The sequence below is a fragment of the Gossypium hirsutum genome, chromosome A07, assembly GCF_007990345.1.
Source record: "Gossypium hirsutum isolate 1008001.06 chromosome A07, Gossypium_hirsutum_v2.1, whole genome shotgun sequence".
NCBI lineage: Eukaryota > Viridiplantae > Streptophyta > Magnoliopsida > Malvales > Malvaceae > Gossypium > Gossypium hirsutum.
In genome coordinates this window covers 2,806,892-2,831,084 of record NC_053430.1, presented here as the reverse complement: position 1 = coordinate 2,831,084, position 24,193 = coordinate 2,806,892, and the positions used below count along the sequence as shown (strand labels likewise).

General features: G+C 32.7%; 2 protein-coding genes and 1 pseudogene across 3 annotated transcripts; 2 read left to right on the top strand and 1 right to left on the bottom strand.

Annotated features, from left to right (window-relative positions):
• The first annotated feature begins 247 nt into the window (after positions 1–247).
• On the top strand, positions 248–2,941 carry LOC107929858 (monoacylglycerol lipase). The gene is made up of 7 exons (XM_016861383.2): positions 248–723; positions 1,085–1,123; positions 1,223–1,293; positions 1,488–1,552; positions 1,777–1,866; positions 1,941–2,033; positions 2,392–2,941. The coding sequence occupies exons 1-7, from the start codon at positions 320–322 to the stop codon at positions 2,827–2,829; spliced, it is 1,200 nt and encodes a 399-aa protein (XP_016716872.1). The 5' UTR covers positions 248–319; the 3' UTR covers positions 2,830–2,941.
• Positions 2,942–3,405: 464 nt separating this feature from the next.
• On the bottom strand, positions 3,406–3,903 carry LOC107929859 (lachrymatory-factor synthase). The gene has a single exon (XM_016861384.2). It carries the CDS (start codon positions 3,901–3,903, stop codon positions 3,406–3,408), a length of 498 nt encoding a protein of 165 aa, XP_016716873.1.
• A 1,273-nt stretch (positions 3,904–5,176) lies between these two features.
• On the top strand, positions 5,177–23,889 carry LOC107929895 (uncharacterized; annotated as a pseudogene). The gene is made up of 35 exons (XR_001692917.2): positions 5,177–5,888; positions 6,240–6,353; positions 6,442–6,515; positions 6,630–6,699; positions 6,810–6,865; positions 6,953–7,024; positions 7,260–7,354; positions 7,445–7,511; positions 7,671–7,800; positions 7,880–8,098; positions 8,193–8,335; positions 8,415–8,589; positions 10,453–10,543; positions 10,631–10,788; positions 10,897–11,085; positions 12,307–12,375; positions 12,491–12,658; positions 17,745–18,034; positions 18,797–18,992; positions 19,071–19,222; positions 19,313–19,418; positions 19,523–19,588; positions 19,790–19,885; positions 19,990–20,061; positions 20,142–20,225; positions 21,775–21,873; positions 22,003–22,050; positions 22,131–22,184; positions 22,285–22,383; positions 22,507–22,596; positions 22,720–22,797; positions 22,938–23,012; positions 23,103–23,193; positions 23,286–23,414; positions 23,545–23,889. The product of XR_001692917.2 is annotated as an uncharacterized protein (transcript).
• The last annotated feature ends 304 nt before the right edge of the window (positions 23,890–24,193 follow it).

Genomic DNA, 24,193 nt, shown 5'->3' with positions numbered 1-24,193 from the left:
TACTTTCCCATTTCGTCAACCAACAACATTTTCAAATGTTAAAGAAATTCACCACTCTCTTACACCCAAACTGTATATCACGCGCCACATCCTTACACCATCACAGCCCTCCATTTTGTTTACTACACAGAAAATCAGATCTTTGACTCAATCAAACAAATCCACGTCACCGATCTCGTTTTAAATTCGTTTCCTATCCAAATTACTCCTTCGCGCTATAAATACCCTCAATTTTCCACTTCATTTCATATCTATTAGATTTTTGTTTTTGTTTCGTTTTTTTTTCTAAATTTTAATTTTGTTTGTTGCCATCTCTGCCATGTCAACGGCGGTGGAGATGGAGCAATTGACGTCGGGAGCAAGCAACCGGATAATCCCGGTCCTGAAAACCCTAAGAATCCCTCTTATTTTCATTCGATCAATGATATTGTGCCTCCTCGTCACCCTATTCCCTCGACGCCGGCACTCTCAGAGGGTGGTCGCTGCCGTTGAAAATTCATTTGCGGCATCCCCTTCGGCAGCTAAAACCGCAAGGCGGAGGTCGGTATGGAGGTCTGAAGAGGAGGACACCTTGAGAAGGAGAGCTTTGGCGGAGGCTTTGGACATGGGATTTGAAACAGGGGACGGAGAGATTCAGTGCCGGTGGAGGACGTCTCTGTTCTTCGGGGTTCGAAGAAATGCCTTGTTTTGCCGGTCTTGGTTTCCGGCTACCGATGAATTAAAGTAAGACATTAATTTTTTAGAATTTATAAATGAACTAAAATGGTTAAATTTTGAATTAAAATAAAGTGTTCATTTCTCGATTTAATATTCTCTGTTTAAAGATAAACTGAAGTTTTGAAAAATTTGAAAATGCTTATGTCTCTAAAGGACTCAAACCTCTGTACAAATGAACTTAATTTTCACCTTCCTACTTTGAGGACGGTATCGAGATGATCAGATTTTTTAATTTTAGTATAAATATGGGTTTCATTTTTACAATTAAATATTTTGGGTTTATATGCAATTTCAGATACTAGTTCTTTACTGGTTTCCTTTTACAATTAAATATTCTCTCCTAAGTGCTGCTTGTTTGTGAATTTAGGGGCATTTTGATTATCATACACGGGCTGAATGAACACAGGTAACGTTATTTTGTTGATTAAATAGAGTGAACATCTCAGTTTTTTTTATAAATGAATCTTATTTTACATGAGCTGTCTTTGTGGGTGTTCATCCACAGTGGAAGATACGTTCAATTTGCAAAGCAACTAACCTCTTGCAACTTTGGTGTATATGCCATGGACTGGACAGGTATATAGTTTAACACAAATGTTTCCTTCTTTTCTTTTCCTTTGGCATTTTTGCACTCGAAATTATTAGTTTTAAGTTGTCGTTTGGCTCTTGTAGTTCTTTTATTCTCTTGAAACCAATGGGACAAAAGTGATTGTTCAAGGGCCAAACATATTAATCCTTATAGTAATGACATAAATTCTCTTGCTATATAGGTCATGGTGGAAGTGATGGATTGCATGGATATGTTCCTTCACTTGATGATGTGGTTGCGGATACTGTAAGTTCTCCTTGTCTTTTCTGTATCTAGGATGTGCCTTGAGATTGAACCATTCTGGTGTTCTTTTTTGAAATGTTTGATGGGGTTTTTACATGCTCTTGTAATAATTAAACATTTAAATCGTAAACAATTCCAAGGTTACTGATCATCATGACTACTGGTCGGTTATACACTACTAAAACTTTAACTTGGCAGTCTAATCTTTGTCTATTCTCTTTCTTAAGGGAGCTTTCTTGGAAAAAATAAAATCGGAAAACCCAGGTGTGCCTTTGTTCCTTTTTGGTCATTCTACTGGTGGTGCTGTGGTTTTAAAGGTATAACATCTACCAATTATTTTAAGTACCTGAAGTATTGGTTACTTTTAAATTAATAAGTTCCAAATTCGCAGGCAGCTTCGTATCCTTATATTGAAGAAAAGCTGGAGGGAATTGTTATGACAGCTCCAGCTTTACATGTTAAGCCAGCACATCCCGTTATTGCGGTAACTTGCTCCTTGTTCTTGTTTCTTAGTTGTGCTAAATCATGATGTATTGATCTCTCAGAGGTTTATTTCTTGAAGAAAAAGATTAAAAAGTTAGAAGTTACTTAACAATAAGCAATCAATGGTTTATAAGAATCTTTAATGGCACTCTCATTTATGCAAATGCCTGGCTCATCTTTATTAAAATACCAAAAGTCTACCAAAATATTCTTTAAAGCAAAAGATGTCTGCAAATAAATCCAGAGAGTTGTTGCTGGGATTTGCTGTGGTTTAGGGTTTTCAATACTGATTGAAACAGGTATGATATATATCAGATCATTTTCCCCGTTCAAATTTTTTACATGGTGTCTTTGTTCAGGTTCTTGCACCTCTTTTTTCTCTGGTTGTCCCCAAGTTCCAGTTTAAAGGTGCTAACAAGAGGGGCATCCCAGTTTCAAGGGACCCTGCCGCAATGTTGGCCAAGTACTCTGATCCTTTGGTGTACACTGGTCCAATAAGGGTCCGAACGGGGCATGAGATATTGTGCATTTCATCGTACTTAATGCGAAATTTCAAGTTCGTGACAGTCCCATTCTTTGTTCTACATGGAACTGCAGACAAAGTCACCGATCCTCTTGCTTCCCAGGATTTGTACAACGAAGCAGCCTCCAAGGTCAAAGACATAAAGCTTTACGAGGGCTTGTTGCACGACCTGCTCTTTGAACCAGAGCGTGAAGAGATAGGACAAGATATAATTAACTGGATGGAGACGAGATTAGATTCCATAGCCGAAAGAACACTGGTTCGAAAGCAATAGATGTTCTAGAAACATTGAAAAGCTATTCATCTCCAAAGGGTTCTGGTTTACAGTGAAATTTCTAACCATGTATAGGAATCATAACTAGTTTGTAGAAATATCTTCCATTTTACATGGTGATCTTGTTCATTTGATTCTTTCATTTTATATGGTAATAAAATTTGTTTCAATTTTCTTGAACATCATTAAATAGGAGTTTACCAAATAATATCTTATGGTGGGACTTTAATAGAATACAAAGTAAATTAGTAGTAAATTAGCCTCTGTATAAAAGATCAAAGAGTAAATTGGTCCTTCTTTTAAAAATTTTATCTATTTCTATTGATAAAAAAAAGTTTTTCTATGTCAGCATGAGATACTTATAACACACCAGGTGGAACTCTTTGATTATTTCATTAGCTATACCAATTTTTAAGAGTAAAAATTAATGAAAGTAAAAAAAGAGACCATTTTACTTATTAATATAATTAATTTATCTATTTATTAAATAAAATAAGTAAAATATAATTTAACTCGTAATACAAATTACTCCATAGTAATTTTACCACTACATACCAAACCTATGCTTTTACCACTTCAAGACATACCAGACCTCTGCATTTGAGCATTGAGGGCATCCTCCATTTTGTTTGCCATGAATTGGACAGTGTTATCAACATAAGAAACAAAATCTTCCAATTTCATATCTTGAATCGGATCAGTTATAAACGACCACTCGATCTCGCACCCTTCAGGCTTACCATCATCCCCTATTGTTGCCGTCGGCAAGACTTTGAGAGTGGCAACGTAGTTGTTGAGCCCAAAGTTATTTTCCAGGACCTGGTAGCTTAAGGACCAATTGGTGGGATCAATGGTTAAAAGCTTCTCGTTGGCCCATCCAAACTGGCCTATACAGTGACGGACCAAGCCAGGCTGCCCTGGACTTCCCTCCACTCTATAACAGGTATGGATGTCAGGAAACAACCTGTCTAAGTTGCAGAATTCCTCTAAGAATGGCCATATCTGATCTGGGGTTGAGCGTTTCAGCACTGCCATGGCCTTCCCTTTCCATTTTGGCTGTGTTTCTTCGGCCATTCTTGATTTTGTAAGAGAGGAAGGGAGAGAGATGGAGAGATAAGCAGATACAAAGGAGATAAGTAATTTAAGTAAGTGAAGAGATAAATGATATTTTTTTTCTTTTTTGTGGACATAGAAGAGATAAAGTGATCAAGACATTGGCATTGAGGAAAGCAATTAAGCTTCACATAATATTTTACTTTAAAATTATTTATTTATACTCAAGTTTGAATATAAATTATTTTTCAATATTAATTAAAAATAAATAAAGGCAATTAAGCTTCACATAATATTTAAGTCAAATATCAAAATATTTAATTTTTGTAATATAATTATAAGTGTCCTCAATTGTTTTAGTCTAAGATCAATCTTAACCGGGATAATAAATAAAGTAATAAATATTAATAATAATATATTTGCAAATATATTTACGCATTTTATTTATTTGGTCATGATTTAATTTGAGAAGAGTTTTACCAGTACTGATAATAAATAAATTTATTTTAACTGTAAAGTGATTAAAATTTATTTAATGAGAGTAATTAAATTAAGAAGATCTATAATCAAAATAAGAACACATTAAAACTTGGATGAATACTTGAATAGTTTATCTATTTTTTTAATTGTTAATAGGTCGACTCCTTTAAAAGAAGTTTTCAAAATATAGTTTGTCCAGCAGTTGATTTAATTTTCAACATTAATAGTAATATATACTTACGAGTATGTGGCTTATGTTTAGGTTGGTGGTCCAAGTCCCTTACGTGGAGGTGATTTACATAATTAACGTTACGTTCATACTATATTGACACTTTTTTTTTGAGTTTTGTAAGTCTTATCTTTAATAAATTGAAGTGTTTTTTTCCATGAACCCTTTAAAGCTGTCTATGAATAAAAATTTTAAAACTAAAACAATATCTCCTGACTCAACAACAGATAATACAAATAATCAACTCTTACAACACTAATATTTCAGATTTTTAAGAAGTGATATTAACAAATATATATTCTCTAAACGGTGGCATTAATTTGTATGAAAGTATTTTTTCCAATTAACATTTTTTAAGTGCAAATAGATTTACAAGTATTATGAGAAAAACCGAGCTGGGTTCAAAATTAATATTGTCATATTATTTTTTATTTTCTAGATATATAATTTTTAAAATAAAAAGTTAAAAATTCAACAAATTAATAAATATCTGATTTGGAAAAAAATTAAAAAATAAATTAACTCTAAAAAAATTAATTTATCTGGTGTGGTTAAATTAAATTTCAAAAGTAAAAAACGTAATCGCTAGAGCTTTTCGTCTTTCGCATCACATAACATAACATAACATCGCATCCATCTCTCATTCGCTTGGACAATTGAGGAAGAGGATTTTTTTATTTTTTTTTTCAATTTATCTCTTGCAGATCTCCAAAATCCCCAATTCCGAAACCCTAAATTCATCCTTCTTTGTAAGAAATAAACCCCAAATTTTTTGGGGTTCTTTTGGGTTTATCAAAGCCAGGATAGGAATATATATAGCCGATGATTCTAGAACCTCCATGAATATTCACCAAGCTGCCTTCTTTAATGGACGTACGTAATCCGTACGATGCCTGAGCTGCGTAGCCGTGCTCGCAGAAATCGGGCCTCCGTTAACCCTGACTTGAGTCCAACCCCGATTGATATTGTTCCCCAACCCGACACCAATAACAAGGTCACCACACGAACTCGCCAGAGGAGAACCGGACAGAGAAGGAAACGAGAGGGCGCGATCGTCGACGTCGTTGATGATAACGAGCTTAACAACAACGATGACGGACACAATAATATTGTGAGCGGTGCCGGTTTTGAAACAACGCCGTTTGGAAGAAAGGCAGACGAGGATATTAAAAAGATTAGGGTTTTGAAAGAACAGGTTGCCGAAAAGAAGATGAACGAGTACGATAGTGGCGGCCGTAGCGGCGATAAGGGCCCTGGGGCTGAAGATGACGGAAACACAGCTCCGCTTCCTGAAAAGGTATCTTTTTTCGTTTATCGACTTTAATTTTATTTTGGTAATATTTCTATTTTTGGTTTTCTGGTTTTGTTATCAAGAAAATCTTAGAAAAAAGATAAATGAAGCTTTGATTATTGAGAATCATTGCTTTTGGCTTAATTTTTTTCGTGCATTTTTGGTTTGGGGTTCTTTACACTGTTGAACTGGTTACCATGACAAAACCGTTTTAGAACAATTTGACTTTTGAGGTTGGTCCTAGTTTTAGGCTATATGATGAAATATAAGATAATGTTGAGAATGAAAAGGAAACCCTGTTTAGACAGTCATATTAGTTTGAAAAATGGATCTTATTCTTTGTTTTTGTCGCAACAGGTTTCGGTTGGCGGTTCCCCTATGTATAGAATTGAAAAGAAACTGGGGAAAGGAGGTTTTGGACAAGTTTATGTTGGTCGACGAATTGGAGCTACTGGTCCGGGAGCTCTAGAGGTGCCTAATGATATTATAGAAGATTCCATTCCATGCTTGAAATAGTTCATATCCCAAATGCTCTGAACCTTTTATGTTTGAATTTTAGGTAGCATTAAAATTTGAGCATAGAAGCAGCAAAGGATGTAATTATGGGCCACCATATGAGTGGCAAGTTTACAAGTGAGATTCCTATCATCTCATTAATTTAGTGGCTGTTATAGCATCATAGCCTCGTTAATTAGGGCTGTATGTCATTTGTTATTTTTACCATGGCTTTCAATTGTTTTTGTGCAGTGCACTTGGTGGGAGCCATGGTGTCCCTCGAGTCCATTACAAGGGCCGGCAAGGTGACTACTATGTCATGGTATGTGTTTGCTTTTATGCAATCTCTTAAGTTTTGATACACATAGATATGCATGTGTCTGTGTATCAGGTTTCAGAGTATGATCTGAGTTGTTGAAGTGTTTTTAACAGGTTATGGATATCCTTGGACCTAGCTTATGGGATGTTTGGAATAACAACTCACACACGTAAGTTCCTTGTGAAGTTAAATGGTAGATTTGCTTTATTTATTCACAGATAAACCATTTAATTGCAGTTCATCTTTTCAATTCCAGGATGTCTATCGAAATGGTTGCATGTATTGCCATTGAAGCCATATCAATCTTGGAGAAGATGCACTCCAGGGGGTAATATATTTTTATATTTTGCTTATGATTTTTCTTTTCTTTTTTATTTTAAGATACGGCTAGGGGATTTATGTTGTTAAGAGAATTGGTATGCTTGAATTGATAAATCTTGATTATCAGTCCACTGATTTGAGGGCTCTATATTTAAGATTTGTGTGGCAAGGATAATGGTTCCTCCTATACTAGTTTTTTTTAAAAAAAAAATTATAACCTTGTTGCTTCATATACTTCGTAGATATGTGCATGGGGATGTGAAACCTGAGAATTTCTTGCTTGGTCTTCCCGGAACTCCAGATGAGAAAAAACTTTTTCTTGTTGACCTTGGATTAGGTAAACTGTAATTTTTTTTTTCTTTTAAGATCTATTTCTGTTCAGATCCAAATAGTTTTTGACAGTTCTGTTTCTATTTTGACTTAACAGCTACCAAGTGGCGAGATAGTTCGAGTGGTCAACATGTTGAGTATGATCAACGTCCTGATGTTTTCAGGTAAATTTAAAAAATTGTTAGTCATTTGCTTTGTTTTCTTTTGTTTCCTTTTATGGTGGCATATAAATTGATTTGCTTATCCATACAAGCTTGGAGTTTCATTTTCCTTTTCTATTTTGAGGTTATGAGGAACTGCTATTGATTATTTCTGTATCACAGGGGAACTGTACGATATGCTAGTGTGCATGCTCATCTTGGTAGAACTGGTAGCAGGAGAGATGATCTGGAGTCTCTGGCTTACACACTTATTTTCCTCCTTCGTGGTCGGTTACCATGGCAAGGATATCAGGTTTTCATTTTCGTAATATGAATTTGTGCATGTATGTGCTTATTATCTCTTGCCTTTCTAATGCAAGTGGTTATTTTAGGGTGAAAATAAAGGCTTTCTTGTTTGTAAGAAGAAGATGGCCACTTCTCCTGAAACTTTATGTTGCTTTTGCCCTGCACCTTTCAGACAGTTTGTTGAGTATGTTGTGAATTTGAAGTTTGACGAGGAACCAAATTATGCAAAATATATCTCTCTTTTTGATGGCATTGTTGGTCCAAATCCACATATTAGGCCAATAAATACTGATGGTGCTCAGAAGGTACTTCTTGCATCTGGTTATTTGGTTAACTTGACATTGAGAAATACATCTCAATTGTTGGAATTTATTCATCACATATATTTTTTTCTTGAAGCTTATATATCAAGTAGGACAAAAGAGAGGACGGTTAACAATGGAAGATGAAGAGGATGAACAGCCAAAGAAAAAGGTTCGAATGGGTATGCCTGCAACTCAATGGATTAGTGTGTATAATGCTCGTAGGCCTATGAAGCAAAGGTATCTTTCTAAATATCATCGTCAAGCTTTTCAAATTATTAATAAGAATAGATGTTGATAATTCTATCTCCTGTTGTAGATATCACTATAATGTGGCAGATGTGAGGCTTCCTCAACATATCGAGAAAGGAAATGAAGATGGGTTATTTATAAGTAGTGTGGCTTCTTGTTCTAACCTATGGGCTCTTATTATGGATGCTGGCACTGGCTTCACTGCTCAAGTATATGAACTCTCTCCATACTTTCTTCATAAGGTTGGTTGTGTTCTTTTGATTCAGAGACTTGTCTATTGCAATTCTTGCTATATATATATAATAAAGCTTTTGACTTAGTTCGGTGTCAATCAACAACTTAGTAACACCGACTCAGTGTGAAACATACATAAAAACCAGATAATACAACAAACATATATAAGGTTACATAGGTAACTTAACTTTCTTTAAAAATAGAACTATATCTCTTATCAACCCACTATTCCTATTTTAAATCTTCTGAAAAATATCTACTGTCATTTTAAGTTCTTTTCGATTAATTTTTTTATTCTGATTATCTTTGTTTTACTTTTTTTTTCTGAAAAAGTTTAGTTCTTGCTATATTAAATATTATTTGTATGCTATTTTGATGTTTTCACTTAGAGTGCATTTGTTTCAAGGAATGTAACATTTTCAGGGGTAATGAGAGATTTTGGAATATTATTCCCACGTTTGGATATCAAACATTTCCTTGAGCTGGCAAATCTCACATACCCAATAATGTGAAGATTTTGAAATGATGCAGGGGCTTTTATTTATTTTATAATATTTTATTATTTAGTTTTATTTATTGCATATTAGATATATTATGGATGGCTAGGATTATTATCTTTAGGGTTCAAATCTAGGGCTAGAATAGAACTTTATTGCAAGAAAGCCTAGTAACATTACTTGCAAGAAAGAAAGCCAATATAGATGAGTTGTAGGCTTTACAGCCAATATTATTGTTATTATTATTTTGACTAATAAGAAACTAGAGTTTTTCTATAACCTTAAGTTCTCTAAAGTTCCATCTTCTTTCTTACTCGTTGTTCAGCCCTAATTCTATCAATTATTGCTGGTCCCCCCCCCCTTTAAATCACATCATGGAATAGAAGGGTAATCTCAATATCACCTCTTTCATAGGTAATTTCACATTCTGGGCAGAATCAGAAATTTTGGACAAATATTTTCTTTGTTTTTATAAGTTTAGTCAATGTTGTCCTTTTTGCCTAGTTAGGCTAACATCTATGTTTAGTAAGCCCAATACCTGATCACACTATAAATGTCACTCATTCAATGATATCCAGACATCATTTGGACCTCGGAAGAGGATTAATTAGCATTTTCCGATTAATACCATAAAGATTGATAAAACACCAAAAAAATGAATTTTAGCAAATAAGAAACAAAATTTACTAGTATTTATCAAATGACACATTACATGTTTTAATATAGATATGCATATATATATCAGTCATTTTTGTGAAAATTTTTGTTTCACTTACTTTTTCATGATAAAAGCTACCAAATTCTTTAAACAAACAATTGATAAGCCATATAAATAATTTGGTTCAATGGTTGTTTGATTGAATTCAACTGATAAATCCAAGGTGTAATGAAAATGAATTTCATAAATCATCACAATTTTGTGGAAAAATTGGCTGAAAAATGTTGAAGGAACTAAACTTGTTGAAAAAACAAATTGTACAATAAAGACAATTTAGTAAAATTTTCTTTTAGGTAACCTTACGTTCCGTCAACTAAACTCACAAATCTTACATTCTAGCCAAATGAACTAAATAGGATAATGTAACATATCCCGTAATGGGCCAAGTCATTTTGCTTTTCGGTAATTCTATTACCAAAGTGAATCTTACACTCCTTGGACCAAACACTCCTTATTAATATATGTCGAACATAGTTGTGAATAGCTCTTACTCATCTACCAATTTTATTGGTAATGTGCCAAGTCATTTTGCTTTTTGGTAATTCTATTACCAAAGTTAATCTTACACTCCTTGAACCAAAAGCCCCTTAGTAATATACGTCAAACATAGTTGTGAATAGCTCTTACTCATCTACTGATTTTATTGCTCAATGAAGGAATGGATTATGGAGCAGTGGGAGAAGAATTACTACATCAGTGCAATTGCAGGAGCTAATAATGGGAGCTCTTTAGTTGTAATGTCTAAAGGTTAGTTTAGCTATCACTATGGTATGTAAAAAGAATTTTCTATTTTTATATTTATTTATCTTATTTCTATTGCTTTATCGAATGTAGGGACCCAGTATTTGCAGCAATCTTACAAAGTTAGTGATTCATTTCCCTTCAAATGGATCAACAAAAAATGGAGGGAGGGTTTTTATGTGACTGCCATGGCGACTGCTGGAAGCAGATGGGCAATTGTTATGTCGCGTGGTGCTCCATTTTCTGACCAGGTTCTTATTGGATTTCTAGGATATCTGTTATCTGTTCAATGGCACACCATTGTTGCGTTAAATGAAAAGCTTACAGCCTTGCTTCATCCTTTTCTGGTGCACTTTCAGGTTGTAGAATTAGATTTTCTATATCCTAGTGAAGGTATTCATCGGAGGTGGGATAGTGGCTATCGCATCACTTCAACCGCTGCAACTTGGGATCAAGCTGCTTTTGTCCTTAGTATTCCAAGAAGAAAACCTGCAGATGAAACTCAAGAAACCCTTCGAACGTCTGCTTTTCCAAGCACACATGTAAAGGTATTGACTTCAACTTTTATCACTAGCTTATTTCATCCTTTCATCGTGAAGGTGTAAATGTTTACATAGGGCTTTTTTCTCCAGGAGAAATGGGCAAAGAATCTCTATATTGCATCAGTTTGCTATGGTCGAACTGTTTCATGAACTGCCTAAGTTTTGTTCAGATTCAGATGCAACTCATTTTGTTCGATCTTGCACTTGTACAATGAGGGACGACTTTACTGCTTCAATTTAAGGAACTAAGCTCTTTAGTCAGATTGATTGATCACAGCATTAGGGAGTTGATGTATGCAAAATTCTACTTTATTGTCACCATGGTGTAGCATCTATTCTAATGCCTGTGCACTGTCATTCAATCAAGTCAAAATCTTTATGGGCTAAGTTAATATCTTTTCTCCCACTAGATATGAATGTTCTTACCTGTATAGTTTTGAAATCATAATTTCTAGGTTGAAGGCAAGTGCACAGGTTAAGTTTAATTGTTGATGGTGTTCGAGGAACATTCAATGATGATTTTATGCTAAACTCTAGATGCTTTGAGGCATTAAATCTGTATACTATGTCTAGCTTTGTTTCTGGTCTAGAAGATCATTATGATATTTTATCCTTTTTCTTCTGGGATGTCTGCTTTGACCCTAAAGAAGAGAATGTTACTTATTTTGTATATTTTGAAGCAACAGTATGTAATTAGTTATCATTATTAATTTCGGGATATAGTTTTTGTTAGTATTCCTGTTTCATAAAAGCTAAACCAGTGCATCTGAAACTGCCTCATCCTTTTGCCTGTCCAATTTCCCAAATTTGTTTGTTAGGCGTTTTCCTCCCATTATTCTTTTCCAAAGCGGAGAGTCCATGCTATTTTGTTTCGACTAGGTGCATGCTAAAGGTTGATATATCTATTTCTGAAAAGTTAATCCATCTGTTGTGGAATAAGCATTCAAATATTTGAAGTTGTGATATGTCAGTGTACCAATTTTTTTGTTCCATGCTGGCTATTGAATGCCGTTGCGGTTAATTTGATGGTGTAGTCTGCTAATTCCATTTACAATTTAGCTTATAGTTCGATCCATTTACTAGCTTAATGCTGTACTTTGGAGTTTGGATTATAGAATGGTGCTTTGTGGTGTGATTATTTTTCCTAGGCTCCAAAATGTGAGCCTATGAGATGGTTTTGTTGTATTAAGAATAGAGGTCAAAATCTCAAAAGAATAAATACTGCAGAGGCTTTTTTATATGTGGCTAAAAGCTTTTGCAAAGGAACTGCAAGGAGACGGACCAACATTTGATTTGGTAAGGAACTCTCACTAGTTAACTTAATTATAGTTGTGGGACTTATTGTTCTCTTTGCTGTTGGCATATATTGACAGGTCTTTCCATTTGCAATATTTTGCCAAACATTTTTCAGGTACAACTTCAAGTACACCTGTCTTTGATTGTTTCAACCGTCTGTTTTTCTTTCTTCCGAAGTGGTAAGCATATCATGCCATTTTCAGCAATTCATATATTATCTTCAATGGGGAGCAACTGAGAAGATTCTTGGTCATATCTGATTTTGCCTTGTGTGATTGCTGATGTTATATAGAAACACAAACATCCACCAGTTCCTTGTGATATTTGCGGCACTACCGCTGGTTTTACATCTGTGCATTCAATCATTTTTGGCATAAGATACCTAAGCAACTTTTGTAGCACGCTAAAACAATCAATTATATTGGTCTACAAGGTGGAGGTTAAGGGAGTGGAGAGTTTTACGTTGTTCAGGGACTTGTAATATAATGAAGCAATGTTTTGCGCAACTGATTAGTATTCACTTGCCATCCATTCATTTGTGAACCTTTCTGATATAGTGCGGTGTTTGTTTGTCTCTGTAATGGTCTCTGGTAAACCTATGTTATTCAGACTTGGATATGGATATGTATCCGACTCTGATAGGTTCAATATCCTCAGGTGTTTGTCCTCCCTGTGTAGATGTATCAGACACAGGCATTAAGCAAAATTAAGAGTTGAGCAACATCGGTGATTCTGGAAAAAGAAGCCTAAAGTAAGCATATCTTAATGAAGCAGTTTAATTATGCATTATGGTGGTAAATGATGAATAAGTTGACTAATTGCTTTAAGTTAATGGCTAGGAGGCTCGGGAATTTGCAACTTGTGTTGTTGCAGGACGAAGTGGATGCTGAAATTTATTTGAGAAATGAACCATTCCAGTGACGAGTGGTAGAAACATTACGATGATAGATTGATGATGATCATGTATTTTTGGTAGTTTACCAAAGGATAAAAAGCATGTATTAGGGGTTTGCCGGCTGACCCTAACAATGCTTTGGTGATACCATCTGGTGTGGACTGTAAATTTTGTAATTGAGCCAAGCTATAACAGATACTTGACTGTTGAGTCATTCTGAGGTTGTAACCTAACCATACAGTGTATGAGAATTCATATTTCAGCTTTAGTAATTTTTCTGAAAAATAAACCAACTTACTTCCAGGCTTTGATTTTGTCATTATTTCATCTAATTTACGTATGCACTTTTAAAGCAGGGAGTAGGCATACTGCTAAAATTATAATAGGTATATATTAATATACCTGTTGTACGGCACTTCTACCTGAATCAAGTCTGGATATTTTAATTAATTTTTTAATATCATTAAGGTATTTTTTTCATGTTCAATCCTTCAAAGATTTATGATTAATTTTTTCAACAATCTCGTTCTTTGGAAAGTGTAATGTTATTTATAATAAATTTGGGAGTGGTTGTGTCAAAGGATAGATTAGCTGGGTACGAATTGCATGCACAGCTTTTAACCAATTATCATTAAAAATTCAGTTTAACTAATTTTTTTTAGAATTGGATCTGTGATTGAATTGGTCAGTCATTAGTTTGTTGATATGATCAATCCAATTAATTATATCATTGAAAATATAAAAATAATTAGTAAAAGTCCAATTCAATTAGTTTTTTGTTCATTGCAATTGTTCGATATTGGTTAGAGAATTAATAGGTTCAAAATCCCTCTTCGAATTGGTATTCCAGCAGTCAATCTTGTCCATTCAATTAGTTTTTTTGGTTGTTTCAATTGTTCCGTATTAATTCGATTCTCAATTCAACTAATCTGATCGGTCGATCTAGTCAATTTAAACAATTTTAATTTTATCTAATTGTTAATTTAATCAGTTGAATGTCCTTATCTAAGCTAATATTTTGTTCGATTTTTAAATCAACTCATCTATCGGATTGATTGGTCTAATGTAATTCAGGCAGGCTATTATTTCTATTTTAACTCTTGAATATATTAAAACCTAAAATATTCGCGGAGGCTTGCTGCCTATTGATGATATTAGTGAATATTATTAGTTGAAACTTGTTACAACGGCCATGTGCATTGTAATCACTAATTAGTCAGCCATTTTAACATTATTTATATGAAAATTTCAAATAAAGTGGGAATACGAAATGGGTTTTTCCTATTGAACGATGAGTATAAAATCCTAAGCTTTCAAATTTGAACACTGAACAATGAAATACAAAATTCTATCAATTTATTATACTATTTTCGTTACTAGCTTTTGGGAAATATTTCAAAGTCCTCCATGTTCATATTTCAATTTTGGCAAACAAATTAACATTTTTTAGAGGACTAATTGAACATTAAACCATTGATTAATATATTATCTAATTCTTGTCATTGATGTCAGAGGTGGATTTAGGGGCTGACAGGCCCCTTTAAAATAGAAATTTTATATTTTGACTCTTTAAATTTTTAAAATTTTAAATTAGTAAAAGTAAAATTATATTTTAATCTCTTAAAAATTATAAAGATAATAAATAATTTAATTTTGGCTCCCTAATTGATCTGTTTACTATAATGAACTTCAATTACAAAAGTTCAAAAAAAAAAGTCAATGAAAAAGAGTGTGAATAAGGGTTATACCTGAGGAAGTTCAGGTCAAAGTTATTGAAGGAGACTAGGTCTCTTCCCCCACCAACAACAATTTTATTGGAAATTAAAAGAAACAAAAGTCAAAAAGTAATGCTTAAAAATAGCTTCACCAGTTACAACCTCGCGGTTTAAATGGAGTAACATCAACGATACCAGAAGGCCAATGGCGGTGGATTTCAGATTTCTACTTTTATCAAAATTGAATGACAAATGTTTGTTGACGATGTATGACAACTTTTCATTTACTTTGGGAGATAAAAACTAATACGGAATTATATACATTTAGTTTCTATATATTAAATTAAAGAGTAAACTAATTATTTTTGTTAAAAATTTTATCTGTTCATACTGATGAAATAACAGGATAAATGACATGTGACAAACCATGTCTATTGTACCTCCTGTAAAGGAATCAGTTTTTAATGGTACAAATAAATGAAATTTTTAATAGAATGACTAATTTGTTTTTTAATCTAACGTAGTGTCCTTTTTTAGTAGATGAGACAAAATGTAATTTAACTCCAAATATAAAGATCTCTATTATATTTTTACCTATTTTGAAAAATTTTAATTTCTTATGTCATGATTTGGTAATATTTTAAGTCAATAATAATATATATTATGTTAATTGTATATAATAATTCGATTTTAGATTTTGTTATTTATTGAAAAAAATTTCAAGTATTATTGATAAAATTTTATAGTAATTAATATTTTTAGAATTTAAAATTATATAATAATGTAATTAAGATTTATAGTATCAAACATGACATAAAAAATTAAAATATAACTACAGCAAGTAGATGTAATTACTACCTTAAAAGATCAAAATTTTAAAATATTAACAAGTATTATTATAATATTTTTTATATCTTTCAATATTTATTTAGATATAATATCTTTTAATAAAACCATTCACTTCCATAAAAGCATTTTTATTGAAAAAAATCAATATTAAAATAAAAAAAAATATTTAAAAGATTACTCATATTTTTTTCAATTACTTTCATTTTGAAGTAATCAAATACTAATTTTGTAACCATCAAAATAACTTTTTATCTCTTATATTTTACTACTTTTTTATTGTTTTTTTCATTTGTAATAAAAAATCTAAGATCTAAATGGCATGGTATAAAATGGTATTGTGACGTGGAAATTAAGTCATGACAAAGGGTTTCTTCTTAAAAAAAAAATAGCAATCAAATTAATGAATCAATAAATTTATTTTTTCCTTATATTGTAATCTTGAAAGGAAAGCGAGTGAATACTATAAAATCATGTAGCCTTGTCTTCAAAGTAATATAAATCATTTTTATTCAATTCCCAAATAAATTCGATAAAAGGAGGTTTAATGTGTATATTTCATTTTTTTATTAATAATTATTAGTTAAATAATTTTTATATTATTTTCATTAATTAATTTCTTATTTTTCTCACTAGTTATCAGTTATTAGTGACAAAATCAAAGCTGTTACTCAATTATGTTTTTTTTTAATATCCTACTTTATTGATAATTATTTGAATGGAGAAAAATTAAAAAAAAAAGGATAATTATTTGATACATTTGTATTAAGATTTTCTAACAAAAATTAAAAATTGTCGCATATCCTTAATTGATATTTAAAATATAAATAAATAAATAAAATGACGATTTTTTAAATTCCACCATCATAATAACAAATAATAATAAATAAATAAAATTTTGAATTAAGAAAACTATACTCGAATATATCAAATAAAATTTTAAAATTTTAAAAAATATTTGAACCGTGTTTGTAAAATTAAAATATTTCACCGACAATGTATTAAAATTTAACTCTTTAAAAAAATAGTCACAATTAATATTGCAATTAGAAATTTTTTTATTATCAAACATTAATTATATTAAATATTTTAATTAATTAAAGTTAAAGATATATATTTAAAATTTACTTTATTAAAAATTTTATAATCTATATTTAAATTTTTAAAAATAAAAATTAATGAAATTTAAAATGTGAGAAATTTAGTGAAAAAATGTTTAATTGTTTTTAAAATCTGCCAAATCAGTTGGTTGAAGTATTAGTTTGGATTAATTGACTCATAAACTGGTATAAACGGGTTGAACCAACAATTAAATTTATTTTTTATTTTTTTTATTTTTAATAATTTATTTAATTAAATTAAATAAATTAATTGGATCGGGAATCAGTAATTGCAGTAGTTAAACCATATATCCTGTTCAAGAAACTTTTAATTTTAAGGAATGTTTTAATTATAAATAAAAAACACTTTTTTTAAAAAATATAATTAAAAAAAAAACACCCAATAGCAAGCATCACAATGACGATTTTTCTATCCGTAGAAACAGGAGACCAAAGAAAAACAGCGGAAAAATTCCACTTTCTCTCTTTTAGGAAAAAAAAAACGCGGAAAACAGCCGCCCACAGACCACTGAGTCAGCTCGTTTCCACGTTCTCTCATGCCTAACACCATGTTTTCTTTCAAACATTTGCTGGTATTATCATAATATTTGTCTCATTAAATTCCGTTATTTATTATATCATTATTATTCCCACTTTTCAAGTTTTGTTTTTGAACTTGACAAATCTTTATTATATATATAGAAAAAGAAATCTAACTAAAATTGTCCAAAGGATCTTCCTTTTCAAACACCCATTTCTACCTGGCCTGCAGTCACCCACCTTGTACGATTCTCTGGGGCATTGAAATTTTGATTTTTCTGCCCTTTTACTTCACCTAAAAAGGGGTTGGCTTTTGTTTTCTCAAACACAAAGCCTAAAGGTTGTTTCTTCAGCTCTGTTCATTTTTTCTTTGTTTCACAGAGACCGGTGTTGGGTGGAGAAGAAAGAAAATCTTGGTGTTTATTATTGCTGAGAAAGATGATGAACGGTTGTAATTTAGTGGATAACGATTCAGCTGTTGCTGGTGGTGTTGAGGATATGTATGGTGAGGATATTGCCACCATGGGTCAGCCTGTTACCCCTTGGACCGTCTCTGTTGCTAGGTGATGCTCTATGTTTTATAATATAATATTCAGTTTGAATTACTTGTTATAGTTTGTTGTTCAATGTTCATACATTAATTATAGATCTAAAGAAATCTAAATGTTGTTCATCTGAATACTAAATAGTTGAAAGATCATAGCTTTATCGATCTTTGCAGATGATGACAAAAGTTAAATCTTCTACTATATTTCTCATTATTGGTATATTTTCTACAGGATTGCAAATTGCATCATACAATTTGGGAGCTTAATAAAATTTTCATAAATTTTTGGATTTTAATGAGAGTTCTTTAAAAAATTTTGGGGTTCTAGTTAAAATTTTTGTAAGATCAATGAGAATTTTTCAAAAATTTTGGGGTTTAATTAATATTTTCTAAAAATTTCAAGAGAAAAATAAAAAAATTTCAGAATTTTCTTTTGGAGGGGGAAGGCGGCCTAGGCCACCATAATGGTCCGCCTCTGGCATCGTATATGACGTATAGAACACAATATCTGTCATTGTGGTTTGCTGTTATTGCATCTAATTTTGTTGCAATAAATTCAATGTTGGTATATATACATATATGATGTGTTTGGTTTTAATGTTGTAAGACTTAGTACTTGCAAACTAAGCAAAGTGATTGCTTGTAACATAAATAGAAAAGCTAATTTTATTTGTGCCATTTTATACCGGCTATACCATATACAAGCTTCTCCATTGCTTTGAAGTTTCATATTGGTAATCTTTCAACTCATCTTAGTTCTTTCTGAATGTTGTTGCAGTGGATATACCTTAATGCGAGACCCACGTCACAACAAAGGTGTCGCCTTCACCGAGAGAGAGAGAGATGCTCACTACCTACGTGGTCTTCTTCCGCCAATTGTTCTCAGTCAAGAGCTTCAAGAGAAGAGGATTATGCATATGCTTCGCCAATATAAAGTTCCTTTGCAACGATACATGGCTATGATGGATCTTCAGGTACTTGTTGATGCCTTGCATATGCTGTTTTTAGCATGTTTTTCGTTTCTAACTGATGTTCTATTTTCCATTTTCCAGGAGAGGAATGAACGACTTTTCTACAAGCTTCTCATCGATAATGTGGAGGAACTGCTCCCGGTTGTTTACACTCCAACGGTTGGCGAGGCTTGCCAAAAGTATGGGAGCATTTTCAGGCGCCCTCAGGGTCTTTACATCAGTTTGAAAGAGAAGTATGTGTTTGATTATGTTCTTTGTATGTATTCCTTTTATGTTTTGCTGTTGAACTTGCATAACAATGACTAAGCATCACATTCTATCAGGGGGAAGATTCTTGAAGTATTGAAAAACTGGCCCGAGAGAAGCGTCCAAGTTATCGTTGTCACCGATGGTGAGAGAATTTTGGGACTTGGAGATCTTGGTTGCCAGGTAATTCGACATTTGTATGGGCACTGTGAGTTGAAACTGTGACCATATCTCCCTGTCTGTCTAGTAGATCAACTTAACAAACTTCAACATTATGCTTGTTTCAGGGGATGGGTATACCTGTAGGAAAACTTTCTCTGTACACAGCTCTCGGAGGAGTCCGTCCTTCTGCGGTAAGCATTACTAAAACCACCTCGTTTCGTGATTGCTTTTCTTTGTTTCTTTTCTCGTTTTCCCCCAACAGATGAGTTTGTAATGAAAACGGGGTCACGGTAAATGCCATAGTGGTCTCTTAATCGCATATATGGTGTTGGTTCAAGTTTCTATACGGTTCGTCTTTCTGTAGCTTAACCAAATAGGATGATTTCCTGCAGTGCTTGCCTATTACTATTGATGTCGGGACAAACAACGAGAAGTTGTTAAACGACGAGTTTTACATCGGCCTCAGGCAAAGGAGGGCAACTGGACAGGTTTGGTCTTTGCTTCTATATATTTATATCCAGTCATACATAACATTTTTATGCCATAAATGTATTTATTTATCTGAAATACTTATTGGATTTCCATGGTGTAGGAATATGCTGAACTTCTTCATGAGTTTATGTCCGCAGTTAAGCAGAATTATGGGGAGAAAGTCCTAATACAGGTAATTATCGGTTCACACTCGTTTAGCCATTTACTTCTGGACTTTTACATCCTCAATTCTCTGAATAAGTACTGTTTCAGTTTGAAGATTTTGCAAACCACAATGCATTCGAGCTGTTGGCAAGATACAGTTCTAGTCATCTCGTTTTCAACGACGACATACAGGTAATATTCTCTAACTAGATTCTCCTCTTCTTTCTGATGTTAAAATTATAAAAGGTTTAAATGAAAATTTTTTATTTTAAAAGGGACGGTCCCTACCAGCCCCTAATTCCACCACTAACTAAGACCTCTATATAGCTTGATGCGAAAAAAAAAAAGGCGCTAACCCGAGTAAACCGAGGCACAACCATATAAATATAAATATATATGTAAAATGTATACAAAAACATATAATTAATAAAATATTAATTAATTAGTAAAAGAAATAATTTTAATATAGTTGAATTTATAAATTCAAAACATTGTTGTATAGTTTAAGTTTAATAATTATTAGGATAGTAATTACACTCTCTTGTAATTTTAAAGAATTGTACTTCTTTAGACGTGTTTAGCTGACAAAGTGTAATTACAATGTAATTTTTTATATCATGTTTGGTAGTACAAGTTATAATTATATAGTTATATAATTAATATTTACAATATGGTGCAAGAAAACCCTTTTTTTATTTGCATAGTTAGCATCAATTTTATAATATTTGAGTTCAAATCTCTAAATAGTGTATAACTTGAATTATAAAAATTTATATAAACTTAATTTTGAAAAAATTTATGTTAGGTTAAATTCCTTTTTATAATATGCAAATTTAGTCAAAAAATAATATAAATTTTATAATATATAATATTTATAAAAAAAAATTATAAATTGTCCAAAACTTTCATAACATTTTTTTATAAATAATATAATTTTTTCCGTAATTTTAGAAAATTATTTTTTTTATGACTAAGTACATTATTTTCATATATATACCATGAACACATAAATAAGTTATGTTCATACTTAGCCATAATTTATTTATAAATAAATATATTATAGCACTTTTATAACATATAAAATAAACTTTCTAGCCATAACTTCAGAAATTTTTTATGGTTTAAATGATATATTTTTTGTTATAACTTTATAAAATACACATTATTTTTATAATATATACATTATAGACTTTATAATATAAGAATTTTTTTTCCATAACCATCTCAGACACTCTTACATGCTCATGTTTATAATATAATTTTTATGACTTGTAAAAATATTTTTTTAAAATTTAAATTTGAGTGTAATTAGCTGCGTAATAACTCTAATTCTCATTCTCTCCTTAATTAAATTGGAATGGTTATCCAAACATGTCTTTTTTTTTTTATGTAATCACGTGCAATTACATCTTATATCTTAAAATAGAACACCATAAGAACGAAATTAAATATATCGTCAGAAACTAGCTCTAAATTTCCTAAAAATGAATAAACGGAAGAATGGAACAGCTCTTTAGTGAGGCGTGCTTTTTTTGCGCCTGGCTTTGCAACAAAGGCGCCCAAAAAGCGCAATAGGCGCTCGCCTGATTGAAGTCACGTCACCTTGAGGTGGCTGAGGCGGTAATGGCCATTTGCGCTGCGCCTTAGCACCTAGGCGCTCGCTTTAACATCAGTGCTTCTTTCTTCCCTTAATGGCGGTAACCTTTTGGTTTCTTATTTGGAAACACTTCCATAATGGCAGGGTACCGCATCTGTGGTGCTGGCTGGGCTTCTTGCAGCCCTGAAATTACTCGGTGGAACTCTCGCTGACCATAGGTTTTTGTTCCTTGGTGCCGGAGAGGTAAGGCTCGATTAACACATTTCCAATAAGGAAACTGAACTTTTCTAGACAATACTTGTTACTATAAAGAGAGAAAACCTATTATACATGCTGATAGTCTTAAAAGTGTTTCTTTTCGGGTGTTGATAGGCTGGAACCGGTATAGCTGAGCTCATTGCTCTTGAGATGTCAAAGCAGGTAAGAGTTTGCTTTATTTTTCTTATGACAAGGATTCGTTTTCTCGGGTTTATGCCTAAACATGTACTGTTTCTTGACAGACTGGAAATCCAATCGAAGAGAACCGCAAGAAGATTTGGCTTGTAGACTCAAAGGTACTGCGAATCTCGTCTAAAAAACGCTTAGATCTTCTTTCAAAATTGGCTTATTTGTGTCTACCATTTCTCACTGTGATGAATCTGAACCGTATGGCAGGGGTTGATTGTCGACTCTCGTAAGCATTCACTTCAACACTTCAAGAAACCTTGGGCTCATGAGCATGAACCTGTCAGCAAACTCGTAGATGCTGTCAAGGTGAGCAACTTTATCTTAAATTAGTCACGATTCAAGAAAGAACAGTTTCATATGCATACATATATATATGCATGCATACATGTATATATATATTTCCCTCTCACGTTGCTCTTGATTAATCAGGCAATCAAACCAACGGTCTTGATCGGGACATCTGGGGTCGGAAAACAATTTACAAGGGAGGTTGTTGAGGCTATGGCATCCATCAATGAGGTTCTTTATCTCATTCTTCCTTTCTTTCTAACTATATATCTATGTACAACATGTATGTGTGCATGCATGTCACCATTATCTCAACCGAAGAGCTTTGTACTAACCCCAACGGTTGACTTGCAGAAACCTCTTATTATGGCTCTATCTAACCCTACCTCGCAAGCTGAATGTACAGCAGAAGAAGCATATACATGGAGTGAGGTATATGACAACAGTTTTCTTCTACATCCTTCAAGCTCGGATACTTTATATCATGATATAGTTCGGAAGTTTTTACCGATTGCAGGTAAAATTAGTCTTAAAAGAAACTTGTTCTTACCATTTTCTTTTTCAATCATCAGGGTCGTGCAATCTTTGCCAGTGGAAGCCCATTTGACCCCTTTGAATACGATGGCAAAGTCTTTGTTCCCGGCCAGGTACTATCATCGGTCCCTCAAGCATTTTTGAAGTTCGAAATTTAGTTCCTAAAACTAACCGTAACATCTTCGTGTTCAATGTAAATTTAGGCAAACAATGCTTACATTTTCCCTGGTTTCGGTTTGGGAGTGATAATGTCTGGTGCAATTCGTGTACATGACGATATGCTTTTGGCAGCCTGTAAGTGCATCAAGCCACCTTATATAGTTTTACCATTGGTTATCTTTCTGGTCAAACAAATGGACTTAAACCAGTTTTCTTATTCGTGGCAGCGGAAGCTTTGGCAGCACAAGTGACAGGGGAACACTTCAAAAAGGGACTAATTTACCCACCATTCTCCGATATCAGAAAGATTTCAGCCAACATTGCTGCTAAGGTTGCTGCCAAGGCATATGAACTCGGTAAGTCCCTAACCATATCCATTTCTGTTAACATGTTCGGGCATGGTACCAAGATTTGATCCTCCAAAATATATATCTCTGTCAGACATATGCTCGTTTCTGATACTTATCTTGTTGGAACGTGTAACAGGGCTGGCATCTCACCTTCCTCAGCCCGAAGATCTGGTTAAATATGCGGAGAACTGCATGTACAGCCCTGTCTATAGAACCTACCGTTGATAGTCAAATATTTTTTATTGTTGGTCTAATAAACTCCTCTCCAGTTTCCCACACCTTAGCCTCTTCTTAATCAGATTTTTTGTTTATTTTCTTTGCTGTTTATCTGTCTGGTTTTTTCATTTTTTTCCTTGTAATTTGGGGTTCATTGCATAGTTACGGGTAGCATCTATTGATTTTATTTTATTTTCCCTTTCCATGGAAACTGTTGTGAGATACTGTTATCAATATATGAAATGAAGCACGGCATTATTCAGTCTTCCGGTGACCGCCAAACCATTCATTTTTCTTAAGATGGTATTTGTTTACTTATAATTATGTATTTTATTATTAATATAATTTTAAAAATTAATGTAATTCCTTTTGTAAAAAAATAGTTTTTAATAAGAATATAATACAAATACTCACTTATGAAATATCATGGTGTGAGTGAAAGTACGTAAAAAATATATATTTATTAAAAGTTCACGTGACCGTGAAACTTTGGTCTAAGCTCAAGTCTCATTGCGTAAATTATTATTGATTTAATAAATAATATTTTTTAGAAAAAACATTCTCACGAT